The sequence below is a fragment of the Sylvia atricapilla genome, chromosome 5 (genome assembly GCF_009819655.1).
Source record: "Sylvia atricapilla isolate bSylAtr1 chromosome 5, bSylAtr1.pri, whole genome shotgun sequence".
Classification (NCBI taxonomy): Eukaryota; Metazoa; Chordata; class Aves; order Passeriformes; family Sylviidae; genus Sylvia; species Sylvia atricapilla.
The window spans coordinates 40,770,253-40,791,615 of NC_089144.1; the positions used below are offsets into that span (position 1 = coordinate 40,770,253).

The following is a 21,363-nucleotide window of genomic DNA, read 5'->3' on the forward strand; positions in this document are numbered from 1 at the left end:
GTAGTCTTGAGACACAGAGCTTCGGAGGCTTGTATTTACCTCAAATTAATCTGGTTCTTTGATGCCTGGACAACGTAAGCAGGTTCTGCCCTTTGCTTATTAGAGATAAAAAAGTCAGAATTTATGCCTAGTTTTAAAACACTGTAAGGTAAGGAGTAGATCATGTACCAGCTTCCAGAGCATCCTGCCAGTTTACAACGCTACATCAACTCCTGTATTCAGAGTAAATGGCACTGTCCAGTAGTTTAAGGTGACTGATTTTTTGTTTTCAAGTTCTTTTAGCATCTCTATTGATCTAGTAAATGTCCTTCTTTCAGGTAGTTCAGATGAGGAAAAAGCAGGGTGTGTTAGAATAAATGTATTAGATACCACATAGAAATACTTTATCAATCTCTTTATTCATAGGTTAAAATGTAATGCCATACAGTTATTAACAATTACTGACTGAAAAAAAATTATCTGCATAGAACAGAAGCAAAACTGAAGGAGACTAATTTAAAAAGCCATCTTGCTTCAACTTTTGAAACCATTACATACAGAATAATATACATATTTACATTACAAGTATATTATATAAATATAATATATATGTAATCTTGTAACCACAATAAATATCAAGGTCTTTTTTAGGCACACAGCATAGAAAAAAATGCAGAATCTGCACAATCCTTAAGATTCTTGGAGTGACTCACTCTAAAATTGTTTTCACACTGAAAAAGCAAATATTTTACACAAAATATACAGCCACATTTTATGCAGTCCCCAGTGAACAGGGAATCTTTTATCGCCTTCCTATAAGTCTACTCCTTGATTTTCTAACACTATTGCTCTATACAGCTATTACATAAGAAAATAGTTTGCAGGTTTGTTTTTTACTCAGCTAATAGCCTAAGTAATTATCAGTGCTAATAAAGTAAGTACAGCATATCTACATAAGGTATATACAGGTGTTTACACAAACACAGGTTTGGTGAACTACTACAGAGCCCACCATTAATACTTGGGAGTTAACCTGAAATTCAGCAGAAAAAAAAATGGATTTTCAATGATACAGTCTCAGAAATATCATCTGAGCAAGACCTGGGCTTCAGAAATTAAAAACTTTAAATTTAGAAATTAATCTAAAAATCAAATTCTTGGCTATGCTGGCAGTTGTAGGCTGCCATTGAATCTGAATGTTTCCTTCAGTGCAAATAAAAACTCAGAGAATCAATCCAAAGGGAGTTTTCTCAACCAGCACGTTGAGTCATGACATTTTAAAGACTGTTACTATGGAGCACCTGAGATCGCACCCTAGTAAGTGACGCTGACCACTGCTCATAGCAGTGGCCAGTGAGAAAAGAAACAAACAGCACTTTCTTTCCTGTGGTTACAAATCAGACTCTGGCATGTCAGGCATATCTGCCATCAGGTAGCCGATACCATAACGTCCATTTGGAGCCGTGTCCAGGGTTGGCGATCCAGTCTGTTTCCGATAGATGTTTTTACCGAAATTTGGAGATGGCACTTCACTTGGACTCTTCCCATGAATCAGACTTGTATTATCTCCCTCCAGATTAACAGGTTCCTTTATTATCCGCCCTCTTTTGTAGGACACAGATGCCAAACTACCAGAACTGTCATCAATAAGGTTGCAACGGCGTACCATGAAGACTATTGGGACCGGCAGTATGGCCAACACCATCAAAGATATACAGACAATCATTCCCCATGTTGGATAGCTGTGGAACTCTTCCATAGCCTGAGAAATACAACAGAAAAGCTATTAACACATCTTTATTAGAAAAATAACAAAAACCTGCAGTCCTTACTGCCATCTGTAGTTTTCAAGCACATACTCCACTGCACTCACGGTGTGGGCACCACTACAGATCTCAAATTTGAAGAGTAATGGAAATGTAGGGTTGCTATCTTGCAGCCAGTGGAGCACTAAAACACTGTTGAACAGTTTCTGAGAGCACTTCAGCTGCACACAAATCAAGATTTTCACTTTAGGCTTTCTGTTACATTTCTCTGTAGTTGTTCTCTGATCCTTTAAAGGGTGTCCAGAACAGACAAGTGTGCAGTGATATCTGTAACTGTGCCTGGAAAATTTTTTTGTAGGCTAATAAATGGTCTAGACTGGAACCACATCAGTTATTGCACTTTGCATAAACTTCAGGTAAACTATAATGCTGGGGCACTGACCACACCCCACACCTGTACTGCATCCATGTATCAATGGACAACAGGCTCCACTTGCCTAATTTTGTATGTGGGAAGGAATGGCATGTTTGTTATTCTACGGTATTTCTCTTTCTAATGTTTGAGGGCAAGAATCAAATGTAACAAGAGCATACTTCTGAGAATCATGCAGTAGTCTGGACAGAGGCAGGCTTACTACCTACCTATAGTAAAGCCAGACTCTTGTGTTTATCCTTTACCTGTCATTGCTGTGACTCCCACCCGTCCCCCAGGCTAATTTGGGAAAGTTTTGTTAGATTAATTTCTTTGGAATTTTCTTTCCATTTTGCATTAAAAGCCTGTAGAAAGAGCTGAGAGCTCATGAGCCTACAACTAGCCAAAGTATTTAGAGTTACCTTGACTGAATCTCTTTTTGAAGTGAAAGCTCAGAACTGTCTTGCCACTTACCCTGACAAGTTCTTATCAGAGAGAGGTTTTAATACAGCTGCAACCTACATCGTGGTATGTGCTCACAAAGGGAAGAAATTATGACATGGCTATATCTCAATAAATTCCACATAAAACTTGATGTGATATCTGAAATGATTTATGTAGTTATCACCTGTTTTCTGCAGTAAAGTAAGACTTAATGAATGTGAAAAACCTCTCCCACCATTAATAATTTCTTCATCATACATCACAAAATAGAAGTCACCCAGAGCATAAAGGTTTGTGTCAATCACTCATATTTTAAAGCAGAACGACTCTAAAATTAAAAAAATGTTGGTTTTACATCAGTTACTTGAGATAAAAGCAACCATGTCATTATTTATACTGATTTTGAATTTCTAATTGTAACCTTCTTGTTCTGTTCATGTGTTTCTCAAAGGCTTCAGATACAATCACTATGATGACAATATACATACAAACCCTACATTATATACACATTTACATTCTATATACATACCGTATCTTCAATCCAAGCATTGTAACCAGGAGGACTTAATCCCATTTGGACAACACTAGCTACCAGCAAACATAACAATACAAATGGTGAAACATACTTCCACATGTAGTAATAATACTGGCTTGGTGAAAACCCCAGCATATCCTTCAGATCTTCCATAAATCTGTAAAGAGATTAAAATGTTATTGTTACTGTGGACACTGAGATTTGGAGCACTATAATCAATACACAGCACCTAACCTGAGGGAACTGACAGACAGGAAAAAAGGCATATAATAGAAATAGCTGTAGTTTAAATGACTTGATGGGCTGAAAAATACAGTTTATACTAGTAGTGCAGACCAGATGAACAAAAGGAATCCCTGCACAGTGCAGTGACTTAGTAAACCGCTTGCTGGACTGTGCTGGAAGATATTTAAACTCACTTTTCTAACATTCTTTTTTACATATTCTTGTACTGTTTACAAGGTTGTTTACCAGAACATCTTACAGACTGTGCAATATTAGTTTTGAACCCACACACATGCTGCAGTCTAAAAAACTAACTTATGCATAAGCTATGGTTTGCATCATTTAAGCTGCTAAAATAAAACTTTGCCAAGCTATAAAACTGTCTCCTTTCTCCTCAAAATTATAAGTTAAGACATTAACAAAACTCCTATTTCTGTACTCATGATGGAGTACATGGTTCCAGAGCCAGCAGAAACAGAGAATGCTTTCAGAAATAATTCTTTTTGAGTGTGCACAAGCAATGAGTTTTGACTCCCTTGTGGTCCCACCCTCCTTTTGAAATGTGAATCTCAGAAAAGCTCTTATAGAAGCATGTTTTCCAAGCAGTTACACATGTGAACTGTCATGTAAACTCTCAGAAAAAATAAATTAACTGCATGGCTTAAGGCATTCTATTGTTTGTTTACACTGAAATAAAATACATCATTAAAAGAAGGATGAATTTACAAATGTATTGTGCCCTCTATAGATAGCCTTCTCTTTCTGAGATCTCCAGTTCTTCTTCTAGTTGAACATGAATCTGTTACTTTAAAGTCTTCTTTTGTCTCCATCCTACTTATCCTCTTCTAAAAGTCTCCTTTAGCTCAAGCTCCTTATAGCACCAATTCCAGCATGGGAGATTTTCCTTCTTGGCTACAGAAATTCACCCATTGTCTCTTTTCTACATCACCCTTTGGATGATATGCTTTGGTTTTCTACTACCTGATCAAAGACTTTATGCCTAATAAGGCATTTATATGGAATTTCATCTACAAGGAACCCTTGGTACTATCATAGCCAATGGCAACCTGAGGCTGTTGATACTGACAGTTTTTACAAACTGAATTGCTAGGTTCGTGAAGGATATTCTGAAGAAATACACACCAAAAGAAATACTAAGAATACTCCAGAGGGAATATTCAGGTGGTCATCACAAATGAGAAACTTGGCTGTTAACTTTTCACCGTATTCTGTCAGAACACCTTCTGAAAACATGAATTGCCTGCACTGTGAGTAATAAGCAAAGGATTTGCTGTATTTTAGCTATGTCTAAACATCAACTTCCTCATAGGTAAGGTCCTGACTTTTGCCATGTACATTCACAGTGGAGCTTGGACATTACCAACCTTATAACTAGGTCATCTGTTTTATCTTTTGCTTGCATGTGTAAAATAATCTACATGGTGTTTTTCTATCTAAATGATCAATTATAGGATTATACATGTGGTCCAAGCTGGAATTCTCCCTTAACGAACAAGCAGACCAAGTACCACATGCATAGACCAGAAAAAAGGTCTGGAAACCATAAAATTAAATATTCTTCTTGTATTTTTGTTTCATTGTGACAAAGGATTGGCTGATTACTCAAATCAAACAAATGAAAAGTCAATTAAACCCCACCCATTCTATGTCACTTTTCCTTCATGCAAATGAATTATAGACACTTTAATTATTTCAGCATGTTAATACAGTGTGTTCTGTTTGACCTGTGCATGGCACAAGTTATTTTTGATACAAACTCCTCCATTCCTTAACCGCGGCGCATATTGATCTCACTTACTGAACACAATTTGCTGGTTTTGTACATAAAAGGAATCAAGAAAAAAAAATAAAGAAAAGAAAAAAAAAAGGATTTATGGCCATTCCTCTTCACCCATCCCCAACAGGTCACTTCACTGTTGTCAACTCTGCTGCTTCCAAGTAAGCTTTGAGCCTGTTTTTGGCTATCATTTCCTCTCTCACAACTAATGCAAAGAAAAATTAATTACTATAAACACCCCAAACTAAATTTAGTTCATAAATTGAAACCTTTTCTTTTTACTGCCATTAGCGTTTGCTATGTTTTTTTCTCAAGCTGCCTGGAATACTGTATTGAAATATTCATCCTCATCTGTTGCTTAAGACCATGGTTATTCTTGAAATCTTTCTCTTGATGTCTTTGTTGGTACAAATTCCCTATACTTTCCTATCCAGCCTCCTTTCCAAATCTCTAATTTTGTCTCTTTCTCCTCTTTTTGGACCTCTTGCAATCATTCTTTGGGTTTCAGTACACTGTTTTGATGTAGTGAATCTTGCTCCAAACCTGTGCTTAATAAAAGACTAGATTCTTGACCAGACTGACATGCTTTCTAATTACTTATATTTCTGTGTATATTGCAAATGTTTCATACAATATAATTAAAATAGTAATAATTATTGTAAAGAATGTTGTTGATATGGACAGCAAGATACATTTCCTTCACTTACTTGTCTATTCCATAAATTCGGATGACTGCAATATTCTCCAAAATGACCACGATAAGCAGGGGCAGAGTAGCTGAGTAGTCGTCAAACATTGTCACAAAATAATTTCCAGAGCGCTGCACAAAGATCAGGCCAATAAAAAATGCTACCAAGCAGCAGATGACTGGAATAAAGGACAGAAATGTGTGCTATAACTACAACAAAGTTCCATTGACAAAGAGGGACTAAGATATTATTTCACAGAAGTCAAGTCAATAACGTTTAACTGTTTCGGGGGTCTCCATTTTAAGAACTTTAATAATTCCACCTCTTTCCTACAAAATGGAGAAGTTATGAAATTTGAATTACTAGAATCACAGTATCACAGAAGTCCTGCTTAAGCAGCAGAGATTAATGAAGTGATTATTTCTCACTAAACATAATGCAAATGGCAAGGATAAAATCAACCAGTAGGCAAAACATCATACATCATGTTAACTGGACACCAGTTCACTTTTTGAAACTAAGAAGTGAAAAGAACTTAAAAGTGAAAATATGGGGGAAAAGATAATATGAAGAAGTTTCTATGACTCTAAAAAGATTATGATTCTAAAAAATACAAAGACTCAATAGACTTCCCTTAAAAGATCATTCATGGCATAAAGTTCTGTTAGGATCTGTCTAAATGTATTTGTACGTTAAGCAGCATTTCTGTCTCTTCTTTATGGACAACCCCAAATATATTTCTAGAAAGGCTGATCCTGCATAATGGATCTCAATATAATTTTCTCCAGCTATATTTGTCAGTAACAGGACTAAATACTTAAGTAAGTCAAACTTCAATAAATCGTGACATCAGTTGCAGGCTGAGCATCAATAAGACTGATTCTTAAAATTTAAGTGCTCTTTTTATTTTTTTTTCTGAGGAAACTTAGGCTAAGGATGCACCTAAGAAGTCCAAAATTCAGTGAAATTAATCTGGGTCAAAATATAAAGTATCTTTACAGAATACACTCACTGCATGAATCCAAAATAATAAATTATTATTGATTATAGCACTGAAAGTAAAACAATGACACTGTTGCAAACCCTGTGGTAAAAGTCTAATCACTTTCTTGAACCTTGTAGGAACTATTACTATAATGACTTTCTGAACTTTCCACCACTCAGCATAAGACATGACATTGCTGAATGCAAAATAAATTTAAGCGTTTGAGTTGGTTTCCCTGAATTCTAAGAGTTGCAAATGTGCTAACAATTCTGTAAAAGTTGAAAGCTTTTGTCTTGTAAGCACAAAATCTATTGCAGCCATAATCCTTCTTAAATACCATCAGTACTGCCTGAAAAATAATCCAGGTATTTCATTTTTTTCAGTCAATTAAGAAAACACCACCTCAGTTTGTAATCTTTTGAGTACAGCTGAGTTTAGCTAAAATCAAGCATGAACAACGCTTTAAAAAGTTACAAGAGAAAGGCAGTTCTTGAATATTTCTTTATTTTTTTATCACACAGAGTAACAAGGAATTACTGTAAACTACTCCATTACTTCAGTGTAATGACTATATATCATGGTATTTGCACATGTACTTAGGAAGAGCAGCTTATTTCTAATTGTTGCACTGGTTATTCACCAAGAAGTTAAAACCTAGCTATAAAAACCAAACAGACCAAAAAGTGCTCAGTATCTTAGGACTTCTGAAAAATCAATTGATTTATATTTTTTAAGATTTTTATTTTATCTATCAAATATAACTTATTATCTCAGTAAAGTAAGGAAAGCAGTTGGGGAAAAAGTAGTGTTCTGCTGCATCAGGGGTAAACTCTCATAAAATGTATTAGTATTTCTTTCACAGTGTTTATTATTTTCTTCATAGAGTTAGATAATGTTAAATCACTTTTTCTTAAAATTTATTTTCTATCCCACCGTTTACAGGCATTGATATGAAAGCTGAATTTGTGTATAACACATCACATCCCTTGCAGCTGCCCTGAAGGTTTTCAGAAACCTAACTTTCACACCTTTGCTGGTGTTTTATATAAAAAAGAACAAGTCAAAGCTACATGAACACCTCAAATAACTTTAGGCATTTAAGTAATAAAAAAACCCCAAACAAAACAACTAGACATCTTGTTTAAGAGTTAATAAACATTTAACAGGAAAAAATACAGTTCTCTAGAGACTAACTGTACTGATTTTAGCATAATAAAAATTTCATCACAAATTAAGACTTCATCTGGACCACTCAATAATAATTTGTAGTAATTTGCAATGTATTTTCATTCCTTCCTTTTCCTTTGTTTCTCCAATGTGTGACACAGTCTGGAATGGAAAGTATTCTGAAAGAGCACAAAAGGAGTGACCATACAAAAAACTTTTAAAAGAAATTAAATTGAAATTTAAGCTTTAGGGGGTTTATGCTACTGTAACATTTAGGAAAAGGTTTTACTGGCAGATATTAATGTGCTTGTGCATGAAAGTACAGTCTGGAATACAGTGATTTACTGCTCTGTAAAATGCTCTGTAAACTTTTATGTCAAGAAAAAAGAAGAAAAGTTCATAGTTCCAAAAAAAAAAATTTAGTTTACTGCTCTATGGAGAAAAGAAAGTTTGTGTAACTCACCAGTAAGAATTTCTTTCCTGACCTTGAAGGTATCAACAATGGGTGTGATAATGCCTTCAATGGTTCCAAACATACTTCCAAGGCCCAAATTTACCAACATGAGAAAGAACATGACTGACCAGAAGGGAGAAGCAGGGAAGTGGGTCATTGCTTCTGTAAATGCAATAAAAGCTAAACCAGTTCCTTGAACTGCCTGTCAGAGAGGAAAAAAAATTCTATCATTATTCATGAATTTTTTTTGTTGGTTTTTTTCGGTACTGTGACAGCCGACAAGTGTGACTTGGTGTTCATACAGTGTCAGTGATTACATCTTGAAGGCAGGGGAATTTGCTATCCAATATGTAATTCTTCCAGTTAATACTATTAATACTATTTCAATAGAAACATGAGAATTTGTAAGTTGATTGGCATTAACACAATTCTTTCAAAGAATCCTGGATTACTTGGTTTGAAGGTGTCTCATGGATCATCTGGTCCAAACTTTCTTGGCAAATGCAGTCTAAACAAGATGGCCCAGCTCCCTGTCCACCTAAATCTTAAAAGAGTCCAATCACATGGAAGCCATCACTTCCACTGAGATGAGTCCAATGGCTGATTTCACTTGTTATAAAGAATGTTCCTCTCACGTACAATCAGAACTTCTTTCTCTCTTTCACTGATAATTTTGCATGACAGCTACTATATAGGACTACTACAAAATACACTTTGTTTTCTCCAGTAAGCATATACAGGATTTAATTTCTATACTTCTGTTTCAAATTTAGACAGCAGACATACTATAGAAATTTTACAAGCCTAAGTCACCAATTTTCTATTTTATCTTCAGATGCTGCTGCAACTATATAGAAGTCAGTGTTTCAATCTGCAATTGCCTCTCTAAAGCTAGAAAACTGTAATTTCTGTTACAAATTTGGCTTACTGTAAGATTTAAAAACAGGATAATACTCATTAAACAACTACCTAATAAGTAGATAAAATAATTTTTTACTTTTAGTGAAGTAGTATTTAACACTAGAATATTTTGCAGTCTGAGACACTGAATAAGTAACACCTCTGTTTAGTCTTTGGAAAAACCCTCATGCTCAATTCCTCTGAAAAACAGATTAAAAAACTTATCACCTCCTGAGAAGAATCATAAAATGAGCAAAATATATTGTAAATCAGTGAAGACCACAGTAAGACATCAGAACCAAAAGTCCTCAAGTGAGCTGGAATGCAACCATGTTTTCATCCAGCTCTTTATAGGTGCAAAGCTCCCAAGTACACTGTACTGATACTTTGTAGTTACACTTCACAGCTTATTTCAGGCTTACAAATATTTATCTGTTCATAATCTCAGGACTTAATCTCACCTTGTCAAGTTCATCTTCAATTTGACAAGACTTCAGACCAAGAGAATCAAACTGTTCTTCTTTCACTTTCTGTATAATGTCATAAACTAAACTGTAATCTTCGGCTGTAATGCTTGAGAAATTGATATGATGTGGGATTATATCTTGGCTGAGATTGCCCATTTTCAAAAGTTTTAATATCTTCTCTGAATTTCTGTAAAACATAATGGAACAGGGAGAACAAACTCAATGGTCTGTGTTAGTTCATAAATGAAATAAACCATAAAAAAAATTTAAAAAGAAATGGGATATTCATACTGGGTAACACATTTTTCATTTATGATATTGGCTTTGAAGCCCAGAACTGCAAACACCACCAAAGTTGCCAGCACAGAAGTGAAAAAATTGATGAAGGACACCAGTACAGCATCAAAATGGCAGTTGTTGTCTCTCTTGTTGTAGCTTGAAAAGGCAATGACTCCACCAAATCCAAGCCCTAAGGCAAAGAACACCTGAGTAGCAGCTTCTCTCCAGACCTTGGGCTCCAGCATTATTTCAAGCTGTTTGAAATTAGATATAATATATGTCAGCTATAAAAGGCATTTCTATTATATGAAAAAAACAACAGAATAAACCCTACATCATAAAACGCAAATGCTCCACTACAACCATATTTTCATTATGATAAAATGAGAGTTGAATGCGATCCCTGAAGTTGGCAAACTTACAGGCCAGAATTTCTATTTATTTTATATTATCTAAACATCGAAGAGAAACACGCTATACAGTATGTTCCCAACAGTAAGACATTACTGCAGCTATGTAACTGAAATAGCAGATAGTTATACTGAGAAACGAAAACACTTTTTTTATTTACAGTATTAGCTGTCTTTTATTTACACTATACGTACTGACTTCTGTTAGACTTAAGATGTATTTTAGATTGATTAACCCTCTTAATAAATGCAATGAGTATGACTAAAGTTGCTTTGTTGTTACTCTTCAAATGCACAAAAAAATGGTGAACATGAGATACACATGCTTATATGGAATTCTACAACATGCAAATATGTAAATCACAACAAAATATATGAAGGGAACGCTTGCCTCCACAAGCTGTATAGTGCATGAGTCAAGCCTCCTAACTCAGATGCCTTGAACTTAACCCTATGTCAAATGGGTCATGTATTTCAGGGGCAACTAAGCATTTCATCAAAAATTAAAAGTATTGCTCACTTAAATCAACTGCATTGCTCCTTCAAAAAACCCAACTTTGTAACAAAGTTATGAGTCACCATCTGTCTATCTCAACTTCTTCTAGACACTGAATCACAAAAAATAAGTAAAGTACATGTCAAATTTAAGCATCAGATTTCCTCAAGCTAATTCAGGACTTCTGTTAATGCAAGTGACTTTTATTTTCTTTAAGCCCTAGGTTTATTCATAGAAGTAGAACTAAAAAGCATCAGCACAGATATTAGCATTATTAGACTGTCTTATTCTGAGGAGAAATAAATTTGCTATTGCTACATTTTGAATAAAATGTCAGTTTCCCATGGAGATATATATTACAGATAGGCAGCAGAAAGCTTCTTTATTCACTCATATAGAGCTGAAATACAATATAATTGGGAAAACATGAACATATTCCTGACTTGCAATTCAGATTATAATTACAATGCACAAGTGGCTATTGCACATAGTTCTAACTCTGTATCACTCCATTGTGCCAGAGCTTTCCCACCAGAGGGAGCGCCAGGAACATTCTTAACTGCACCAAATCTGTAACTGGTTGAAATATCAAAAGACTTCTTACTTCCTATAATATACCCTTTGGTACCATCAAAAGTAATGTGTTTTCAGAAACACATAGCCCAGACCTTCAAAACAGACTCTACACTGATTTGCCATTACATATTGTCTGTGAAATTTTGGAGTTTCTGTACTTCAGTTTCATATAATCCTACAGTTTAACTGCAGTAGTTGATTTAAGTGGACTATTCACATACTCTTCTTTAGCTTTTCCATGAAGTTTCTTACTTAGAATTTCTGCTTTGTTTAACAGCCATGCCAAACAGAGAAATTCTCCCCTTCTATACTGGTCTTGCACTCTCACACCTGCAGCAATGACCTCTGCTGTGCTCACATAACTCATGGGAATTCGCTGCCACCGTCTGTGCTCAAAATGTGGTCATTTGCTCAGCTAACTGGGCCAACAAGATGCTTCCTTCTGCCTCTCTTCTCACATCTATCTACCTGGATAATTTTCAATTTTCAATAATGCTAGATTGGTTTAGCACTCATTTTTATAGCCTGGATGCTCAAATAAAGTGTTAGCACAGTGGAGTGAATGAAACAACAGGTGGGAGAGTCTGAATTTCTTCAGGTAGTCTCATATGAACCTACAGTCCAAATTAGTGCTCAAATACAAAAAATTATAATGCAAGTATTTTGTAAGGTTTATATTCATTATAATATATGTGACATGGAGGCCTCCTAACTTCAAATACAAACCATAACTTAAATTTTGATACAGAACAGTTTCCAAACTGTGAGAATAAATTAAGAATCATTTTTTTTTATATAATTTATGAACAGTTGAAGCAATTGTATAATTACGTATAACATAACTGTAAAGTAAGCCAGCTGCAACTTATTTTAAGTCTAACTCATTTAGTGGTGAATACTGAAGAGGTGTTGGTATCCAAGGGGAGTTCTTATGTTTATTTTCCCTCAGTATCTAGTGGTACTTCTTCAGCCAAAGAAAGTATTAACACTGTGGTTGAGAAACCAAATTATATCTTATAGAGGTCTGTATTTCTCCTACACTTTACACTTTCTCTCGTTAGTAGTATTCCATTTCTCTCTTGCTCAGGTTTCTCAAATTTGCCTGAGCAGCCTGCAAGTTCCTGCACAAGCATCTAAAGTGATGACAGTGAGTGAAATGGAACATGACTGCATCAATGTGACAGCTGACAAAGGTCATGTTTATAGGATGACAGTTCTCCAGACTCAAAACACCTGGAATCAAAACAACTGACAACACCCTGTCATCTGGCATTAGCCACTATGTGCATTGATTTTGATTATCTTATTATTTAGCTTTTGCTTTTGAATAGTCCTGCTCTTCTCAACTGTATTGTGAAGTGGACTTGTTGGAAAACTCACTTTATAATATGATATGAAAACCAGAGTTACAGATTCCAGAGCAGGGCTCTGACAACTGAAACATGCTGTTCCTATAGTACAGATGTAGCTGCAAGCATTTGAGATAGGTGTGGGCAGAATTTAGATCTTCAAGCTAAACACCTCCACAGTTAGACAATCTAAAGCTGTGTAAGGCATGTTTCTGGCAAAAATATTGGCAGTAAAAAATATATGCTTAGAACTGCTGCTATCTTGGCACATCATATGAAAACTGATAAGGAAAGCTGAGTGGCAAGTACTAAAACTACTTTATTATTAAATACAGGTCTCCTGTACTTTGGGCTACTATGTAAACAGCTTTAATTTTTTTCTAAAAAGGAGGAAAAATAATGCTCCTTTTCAAAAGAGACAAGTTAATTATGTATGCCATGATAGTTCAAAGTAAGGCACTGACAACCCAGAACTAGATATTTCAACATCAGAAAATGGCAAAGTTCTCTTTTCAGTATTCAGAGCTCTCTAAACTTCCTGAATCCTCTAAATTGCACCCTCAGTTGTTTAGCTTTGTAGAGGTGTGTAACTCTGGGGACCCTGACCTAACAGAGGTAACTCTAAAGACCCTTGGAACACCTAGATCCTTTGGACTTTAATGCTTGGTATTGTGCCACTGAGATAAACAAAAATTTCGCAATTTAAGCAAACAGAAACACAGCCAAATGTTCTATGAAAACAATAAGCTTAAATGAGAGCATTCATAAATGGTCAAATTGCCACTGAAACTTTAATACCCTGCAAACAGAAATTAAGTACATACCTTAGGCGTGAACATGTGACGAATTCCATCCACTGACCCATTAAGAAGCAATCCTCTGATCAGAAAGCATAAAAGTACCACATATGGAAAAAGGGAACTAAAATACATGATCTGAAATACAAGAAGGTAAGAAAAAATGTAACATGACATTTAACATGAACTTTCTTTTCAATAGGTTCATTCACAACACAGTATCCTTTGGACAATGACTGAATAGATAATCATATGTTCTAAGAATTATGCAGAACACTTTCCATTCCCCTTGTCTCTGCAGAAGAAAGCAAGATCACATGACTGTAAAAGAAATTAAATTCTGTACTGTACAAAAGCAATACAACTGCTAGATGTCTTTGTCACTAACTGATAAAGAGCCACCAGACTTCCAGGGAAACTCAGTATTAATTCAATGAGATGAAAACAAAGTAGTAAACTGTTGTAGAAATGCTTCTCACTATGAAAGCACTTTGACCAGGGATGGCAAAGGTATGCAGTGTGAATAGAAACTAATTTTGTCTTCAGAAGGAAAGGGGACAAGAATCAATAGAAACTATAATAACAACCAATGAATTCAATCACTAAGTAATGCTTACTGTCAAAACAACAAAAAATAGTAATCAAATCTGATTTCTCATTACCCATCACTGAAAAGAAAATTAATTCTGTAAAGTTTAGTAAAATGATTCGCTATTAAACTTGCTACTTATTTCTTTAACTGAAATGCCCCAAGGAGGTCACAGAAATTTCCATATCAGTGCCAAACTTTAAAAGCAAAGAATTTTGCTACTGGGACAAATTGTTTTTCCTATGAAAAATCCCACCAAGATTCAGCAAAACTTTCACCGGCAAATCTTTGGCTGCACACAAAGGAAAGAACACAAGATAACATTACTCAGATGCAAAGGGCTGGTAAATCATTTGTCAAAAGAAACAATCCAGAATCCTGGAAAGCAGCAGCCAGAAGCATGCATATGTGAATGCACCACTGTCATACAGTGAGTACACATGGAAACTTATTTCCTGAGATGCTCAAAACACAAAGACATATGCTGCACAATAAAGCTGAGGTACAGTTACATGCAGCTATTAGGCTGATGAGAAGCAAAATGATTCTTCTTCAGATCCCAATTCCCACTAAATTACTACCATGTCCAATAAAAACAGGATTCTAATGCTTAACTACTACTGTTTCTCTACTTGAGATTATACAAATGCAGGGGTGAGTCAAAGCACTTAACCTGCTCCTACAGATTTCCTGAGAGTAAACAGAGGGTTTGGTGAACAGAAATGTCCTGAAATGCTTCAAAACAAAACAATGTCATGCAGGTAAACAGTATACTCACTTTGCCTGAAGACTGAATGCCTTTGATCATGGCTAAGCATACCATGACCCAGGCAGCCAGCAAGCAGATAGTCATCTTCCAGTTTAAACCCCCACTCTCTGACAGAGAGCTGGAAATATTCAGTGCTTCTCTGTACCAGTAATAAGTGGTTGCAGAACTTTTTTCACACTCTGGCTCCACAACTGTCAAAGAGACGTTAGCAAGTGAAGAATGGGTGCAGGAGAGAGACTTCATAACAGTGTCCTACCACTTCTGAATATTTCTAACTGTGCCATCGCCATTTATCACAAAACTAAACTCACAAAATAGTCTTAACACATTGTCTAAAAGAAAGAGTGACTGCTATCAGTGAAAGCTTCTGGGTATATCTTTTAAAACACCCTTTTGGGATAATATATTCCTCTGCATTATGGTTAATCCTACTTCAAAGTAGAATTAATTTCTCACTTCAGAACTAAACAGCACACAGGTTTAGATGAAGATATACGTTCCATTCATTCCACATAAAATTACATCATCTGCATATGATTGCATCAATATGATTTGCATATCTACTATGACTACATACTATGAAAATTATCTCTCTGCAATGAACACAAATTTTAATACATATGGAAAACAAACCATTGATCGTGTCGGCTTTGATAAGTCTCTGCTTATTTGAGTGCCATAACTACCATTATAAACAATAAAATAATAACATAACGATACTAAAGTGATGAGAAAAGGAAATAAATGGTCCTACACAGATATATTTAATGACAGTTGCTATGTATATTCCAGAAGTGACTCCTTGGATTATACTGTAATTCTGTTATAGTCATGATACCAAACAGCTTAAGAAACTGTGTATCTACATACAAATAGAAAGATTTCTTCAGAGAAAATATTTACTTAAGTTCTTTATAAATCATTTCTACTTGACAATCAACCATCCATGTAAGCATGTCCTGAGTCAAAATAATTAAGGGAAAAAAAGGGGAAAATACACTCTTTTTAAGAAACCTAACACAGATGACAAATCTTCATTGAAATAACCTATTAAAAATGGTAAGATGTTATCAAATGTAATAGTTTTCTTTTTTTAAGCTTAGTTCAGATGGCCTCTGCTCAAGTTAGGCTGACACATTATATCTTAATATTTAGGAAGGGTAAGACTATATAAACAACCACTGCTGCTCAACTAATGGACAGTAGCTTGTGGAATACAGTCAGTTTGACTGCGTGTCAACATTCACAAGTGCTGACTATTTCTGTATAATACTGAAGCAAGCAATTTTGGAAAAGACACTACAAAAAGGTACAACTTTTCAAACATCCCTGGTTGTTCCTTATTCAAGTGATATTCAAAAGATAATTAAAGAAAAATTACGATCTGAAATAAAAGGAAACTAAAAGAAGAAATAGTTCATATTTCAGTAGCAGTAATAATACAAAATGTGTCCTGTTACAAGATAACCAAACCCAAGGGATAAGGACCTTTTCATGCTGTTACAGAAGAGATCATCTCATTACAGCAAAAATTAAAGGACTGATTATCTCACTTTTATTAATTTACAAAGAAAACAGTACTCTTATCTCTTGCATTTCATTGATATTTACAGTTTTCCATTTTCTCCTTTGTTAGTAAACCAACAACTTTTTGCCATATAGTATCCTACTAGCTGAAATGTAAAAATATCCTTCTTTCACCTTTGTTTTTCACCAAGAAAGTATAAAAAGCAATATCAACATCAGAAAAAAAGAAGTAAGATTTTTTTCTGCAAATTCTCCTAATTTCATTCCTCTTTAAAATGCTGTTGGCAATGCTGGTTCTTTCCAAATACACTGTATGTGTCTTACATTAAGTTTTTGTTGTATTTTTTCAAGTATTATAATGTGACATCTAAGTAAGATAGAAAACCACTTTTGCATACAATACTTTTGCACACAAATATCTTCTTGAATTGTAGTTTTTCTCCTTTTTGTTTGAAAATCTCAGATTTTATATACTTCATATAATTTTAAGAACATTATGTTAACACAGACTTACAGGTGTGAGATGCATTTTTAACTAAAGGACATTGGTCCCATGGTAACGGATGCTGAAAGGACTGGGAAAAGTAAAACAGGCTCCATCCAATAATGACATTGTAGTACAGCGCCACAAAGAAGCATACCTAGTAAAAAGGGAAAAAAAACAGAACCAAAAATTTACATTTATGATGTAAATAAATAATCTCTGCTGAATTTCTGCATATTTCTGTGCGTCAGTCAATGAACTTACGTTTAATTCAACTCAATCAGAAGAAAAAGGGAATGACTAGTCCCATCAAAGTACCTGACATTTTCTAAATTTTCACTTTTCTCCATGTTTATCATGTTACACCTATACTTTTACAGGCATTTTTCCTCCAAGAGACTACTCTGTTCCACAGTTCCTAATTTCAAAAGAATCACAGAACACAAGTTGACTGACTTAACAGACACATATATACAAACAGTTTTAACGGATCAATTCAAGTTCCAAGATCTTTGAAAACACTGTAAACTGACCCTGATGCCCAGCTATAAATTAACTGCCTTTCCCTGCAGCAAAACAGGAAGATGAAATCATAACATCTGAAAGCAAAGGATATAATCATAAAAAACTTACTACGCAGCTTGCAAATCCAATTCCTCCAAGTTTGGGGCTGATATAATTCCACACACCAATACTTCCCCGACGGATCCTCTGCCCAACAGCAAGCTCCAAGAAAAACAGTGGAATCCCTATTATCAGTAGCAAGATTAAGTATGGCACAAGATAGGCACCTATGAGGGGAACAAAGTATGAAAGTATAAATCAGAGTAAATGGAAGAAGAGCCAGAACTTGACAGAACAGATTTGAAAATTTCTAATAGCTTCAAATTTGAATTAGTGTCCTTCACTGATCACATGCTTTTTTGATCACATGCAAGAACAATTTTAGCTGAACTTTGGTCATAAGTCTTTTAAGATATAAAAAACCCAAAGACACCTGATTTACAAAGCACTGTAACATATCTGAGGTAAGCCCTACTGCAAGTGAGATATTATTGAAATGAGTTATTTGTTTGAAATTTTGGGCACTCAAACTTTTTAGAAATACAGAATCATTAGAGCTGAATCAACATTTCTTAGAAAATCTTACAGCTTGACTTTTAACAGAGCAGCAAGACTGAATATAACGGAAATACAGTAAACACTCTGTACACAATATTCTGAGTGAGCTTCAATTGTGAGAAATTTCAGAAGCTATCTCTGAATTTCTCCATTTCTCAGATGCTCAGAAAGGGGACTTCATGCTGTACATAATAATGATGCTACCCAGCTAAGCAAGAAAACCGTATCAGCCTGTTGCTACAAGGCTCCAGACAGAAAACAGAAACATGAGATGAAGTCAAATGGAGTATTGTAGATCTGTATCTTGCAGTACTCACCAACTCTCTTCTTCAAGTCATATTTGAAAATGCAACTGTAACTTCACCTTTATGTAAACATACACATATAAAGCAATTCCTCTTACTTTTTTAAGGTCTTATTCCCAGGAACTGATCATACACAATTCTAACTTAAGGATGCATCTCCACTTACTTCAAGAAGTCTGACTGCAAGCAAATATATCCACATATTAAGAGCACTGACAAGTTCCAAGCCTAACTTCCCCCTTGGTGTTGTGGAGTATTTAGTACCAGAGCTAACAAAGCATGCAGGCATCAGCAATAAGCAACATGACACCTGACATTGTGTGGCTCTTACACTGCCATACAGACCACTGTGCTGGACAACTAACTCAAAGGCCTTAAAACTTTTGTTTGAAACTATTACAAGGCTAAGGCAAAACATTTGAGAGATGCAGACTGCAGTGTGTTGAAGCAAGCTACAAAGCAAAGATCTAAAGGCCTCAGGAGCTTAGATTCAGAGCTGGTAACTTGTATAATCAATGGCTTCATCCTGTGATGAAAGAGAAGCTGAGAGAAGTTCAGAAACAAATTTGGCATTATCCTCAACTCCAGCTAAGTCCTACTTCAAGTTCCCTCATCCAAGGTCAACTTTCTAGAGCTTTTTTAGGAATCTATCAAAATGCACTGGGATCTTCATATCCTTAATGAAAATTTATCTCATGGAATACACTTTATTTTAGAAAAGCTGAACTTTCCTAGGCTGTGCAGGAGGTCTCAGATGTTCCAGTAGCATTTGTTTCCATTTAGGTCCACTTGCTATTTTGCTCCTCGTGAAGTACACACTAATTGGACATCCCCTTCCATTACAAAGATCTTACAAAGATATTAATCACGGTGTAACTGCAGTCTTGAGCTCAAGACTAGGGGGGAAAAATGAATAAATAAAAGCTAGGAAAAACGTGAGCCCCAACACAAGATGTTGACCTCCTGGAATGAGTCGAGAGGCACCAAGTCCATCAAAGGACTGAAAGACAGACCTGGGAAAGTTCAGTTATTCAGTCTGGAGAAGAGAAGGTTCTGGAGAGACCTTACAGAATCTTAAAGCAGGTATCTAAAGGGGACTTACAAGAAAGTTGGAGACCTTTAATAAAGGCTTGTAGTGACAGGATAAGGGGGAATAGCCTTTAGATGAAGGAAGGTAGATTTAGATTAGGTATCTGGAAGAAATTCTTTACTATAAAGGTTGATTAGGCACTGGAACAGGTTGCCCAGGGAAGTTTTGAACTTGCCATCCCTAGAACTGTTCAAGGCCAATTGGATGGGGTCTGAGTTCCTTGCCTATTGTAGGGCAGTTTGTACTAATGATCTTTAAAGTCCCTTCCAAATCAAACCACTCTATAAAAAATTCCTAGCACACCAGGCAAAGAGTATTCATCTCATGTACCTCACAGTCTATAGGCTATGTTATCAATGAAGTAGCTCCTATGTAGTACTCCATGATAATATGCTATGCTGCAGCACTGTTTTTCACTGAGGTAGCAGCTACATTTCTATTCAGCACTTTGGTGTCTCTTGCAGCTCATTTTCTATGTGCACAAAATGGAAACATAACTTTTTATTAAGAAAAGAGACAGAAAGAAATAAATGTGAGGAAAACTGAGGAACAGAGCAACAACCACATTCAAAAATGAGGGGGACTATCTGTCTTAAGAACATGTAACACAGAAATCATTTAAATATCCGTGACTGACTCTCAAAATTTCTGCAAGACAGAATTTACATTTCAAGTGAGAAGCTTTGGCATCACTGTTTTGAAAAAAAAATCTGCTCATACAATTCATTGAAAGCCAACAGTACACAAATATTGTATTATATTATATAATGCGACTGTAAATGATACCTTAGATCTTAATTAGACAGATGGGGCATAGCTGAGTAGAGACAAACCTATACAGCTCAAAAAAATTGGGGCCTAGTGACTTACCCTGTATCCCACTGGATGACTCTACTAGAGCAGGAACTGAACCCAGCTCTCAGTGTCCCAGTCCACAACCTTAATCACAAGGCTGCAAAGTTAAGCACATGTTTAAAGACTGGGCTGATGTGGGTGTTTTATGGTGCAGTATCAATGTAAATTGCAAGATTTATCAGTTAGATTCTACTAAATGAGTTCAATAAATGTGGTGTTAAATCCACATTACATTAAACATGACAACCCTGTAATTCAGTGGGTAGCCAGACACCAGAGTTCACCTCTATACTGCTAGGTTTGTGCAAAGCACCTGAAGTGCTGGTTCTTCTCATTATTTAAACCTGCTGAGCTTGCTTCTGATCTTGTTCCTGTCACCAAAGTGGACATAAGGGAAAATTGTGCATGTGTGAGTTTCAGTACAACAGAGCTTGGACATAGCTCTGATACAACTGCATCACAGCTGCAAAGGGCCTCTGTGCCCCACAGTCAACACGAAACCACAGCACCTCTGGGCAAGTATTTTGCTGGTCTTCTCTTGAAGCTAGACATACTTCAAAGAACTCTAAGACATCCTCACTTCATCCTGAAAAAGAATCACTATGGAAATATCTCATCATCATGTCTCTTATTTGCCTGTGCACAAAAAATGGGTCCTTGCAGTTACAATATTGGATAAGGACTATTCTAATTTGAATTTGAGTAATAAATTGGCCTGCAACAACATCCTATAATCAGTTGTCTGCTACACCTATCAGCTAAGCTGCCTTCTGAATATTAGAATTCTGTGTAGTTCAGGATCTCCAGGTCTCCCTTCCACATTTACAGAATTATTCAACTGTGAAGTCACTTTTTCTTTTGCCTGTTTTGGTCTTAAGCATTGGCTTTCATATT

General features: G+C 35.6%; 1 protein-coding gene across 1 annotated transcript in view; it reads right to left on the reverse strand.

Moving 5' to 3' along the window:
• Positions 1–386: 386 nt before the first annotated feature.
• Positions 387–21,363, reverse strand: part of SLC6A15 (solute carrier family 6 member 15) — a 37,276-nt gene continuing 16,299 nt past the window's right edge. Inside the window, exons 3-12 of the mRNA XM_066319237.1 lie at positions 17,731–17,888; positions 17,128–17,254; positions 15,096–15,277; positions 13,756–13,866; positions 10,113–10,354; positions 9,816–10,008; positions 8,464–8,656; positions 5,867–6,026; positions 3,131–3,293; positions 387–1,741 (exon numbers count right to left, since the gene is read on the reverse strand). Of these exons, the coding sequence (XP_066175334.1) occupies positions 1,370–1,741; positions 3,131–3,293; positions 5,867–6,026; positions 8,464–8,656; positions 9,816–10,008; positions 10,113–10,354; positions 13,756–13,866; positions 15,096–15,277; positions 17,128–17,254; positions 17,731–17,888 (1,901 nt within the window). The 3' untranslated portion in view covers positions 387–1,369. The remainder of the gene's footprint in view (positions 1,742–3,130; positions 3,294–5,866; positions 6,027–8,463; positions 8,657–9,815; positions 10,009–10,112; positions 10,355–13,755; positions 13,867–15,095; positions 15,278–17,127; positions 17,255–17,730; positions 17,889–21,363) is intronic.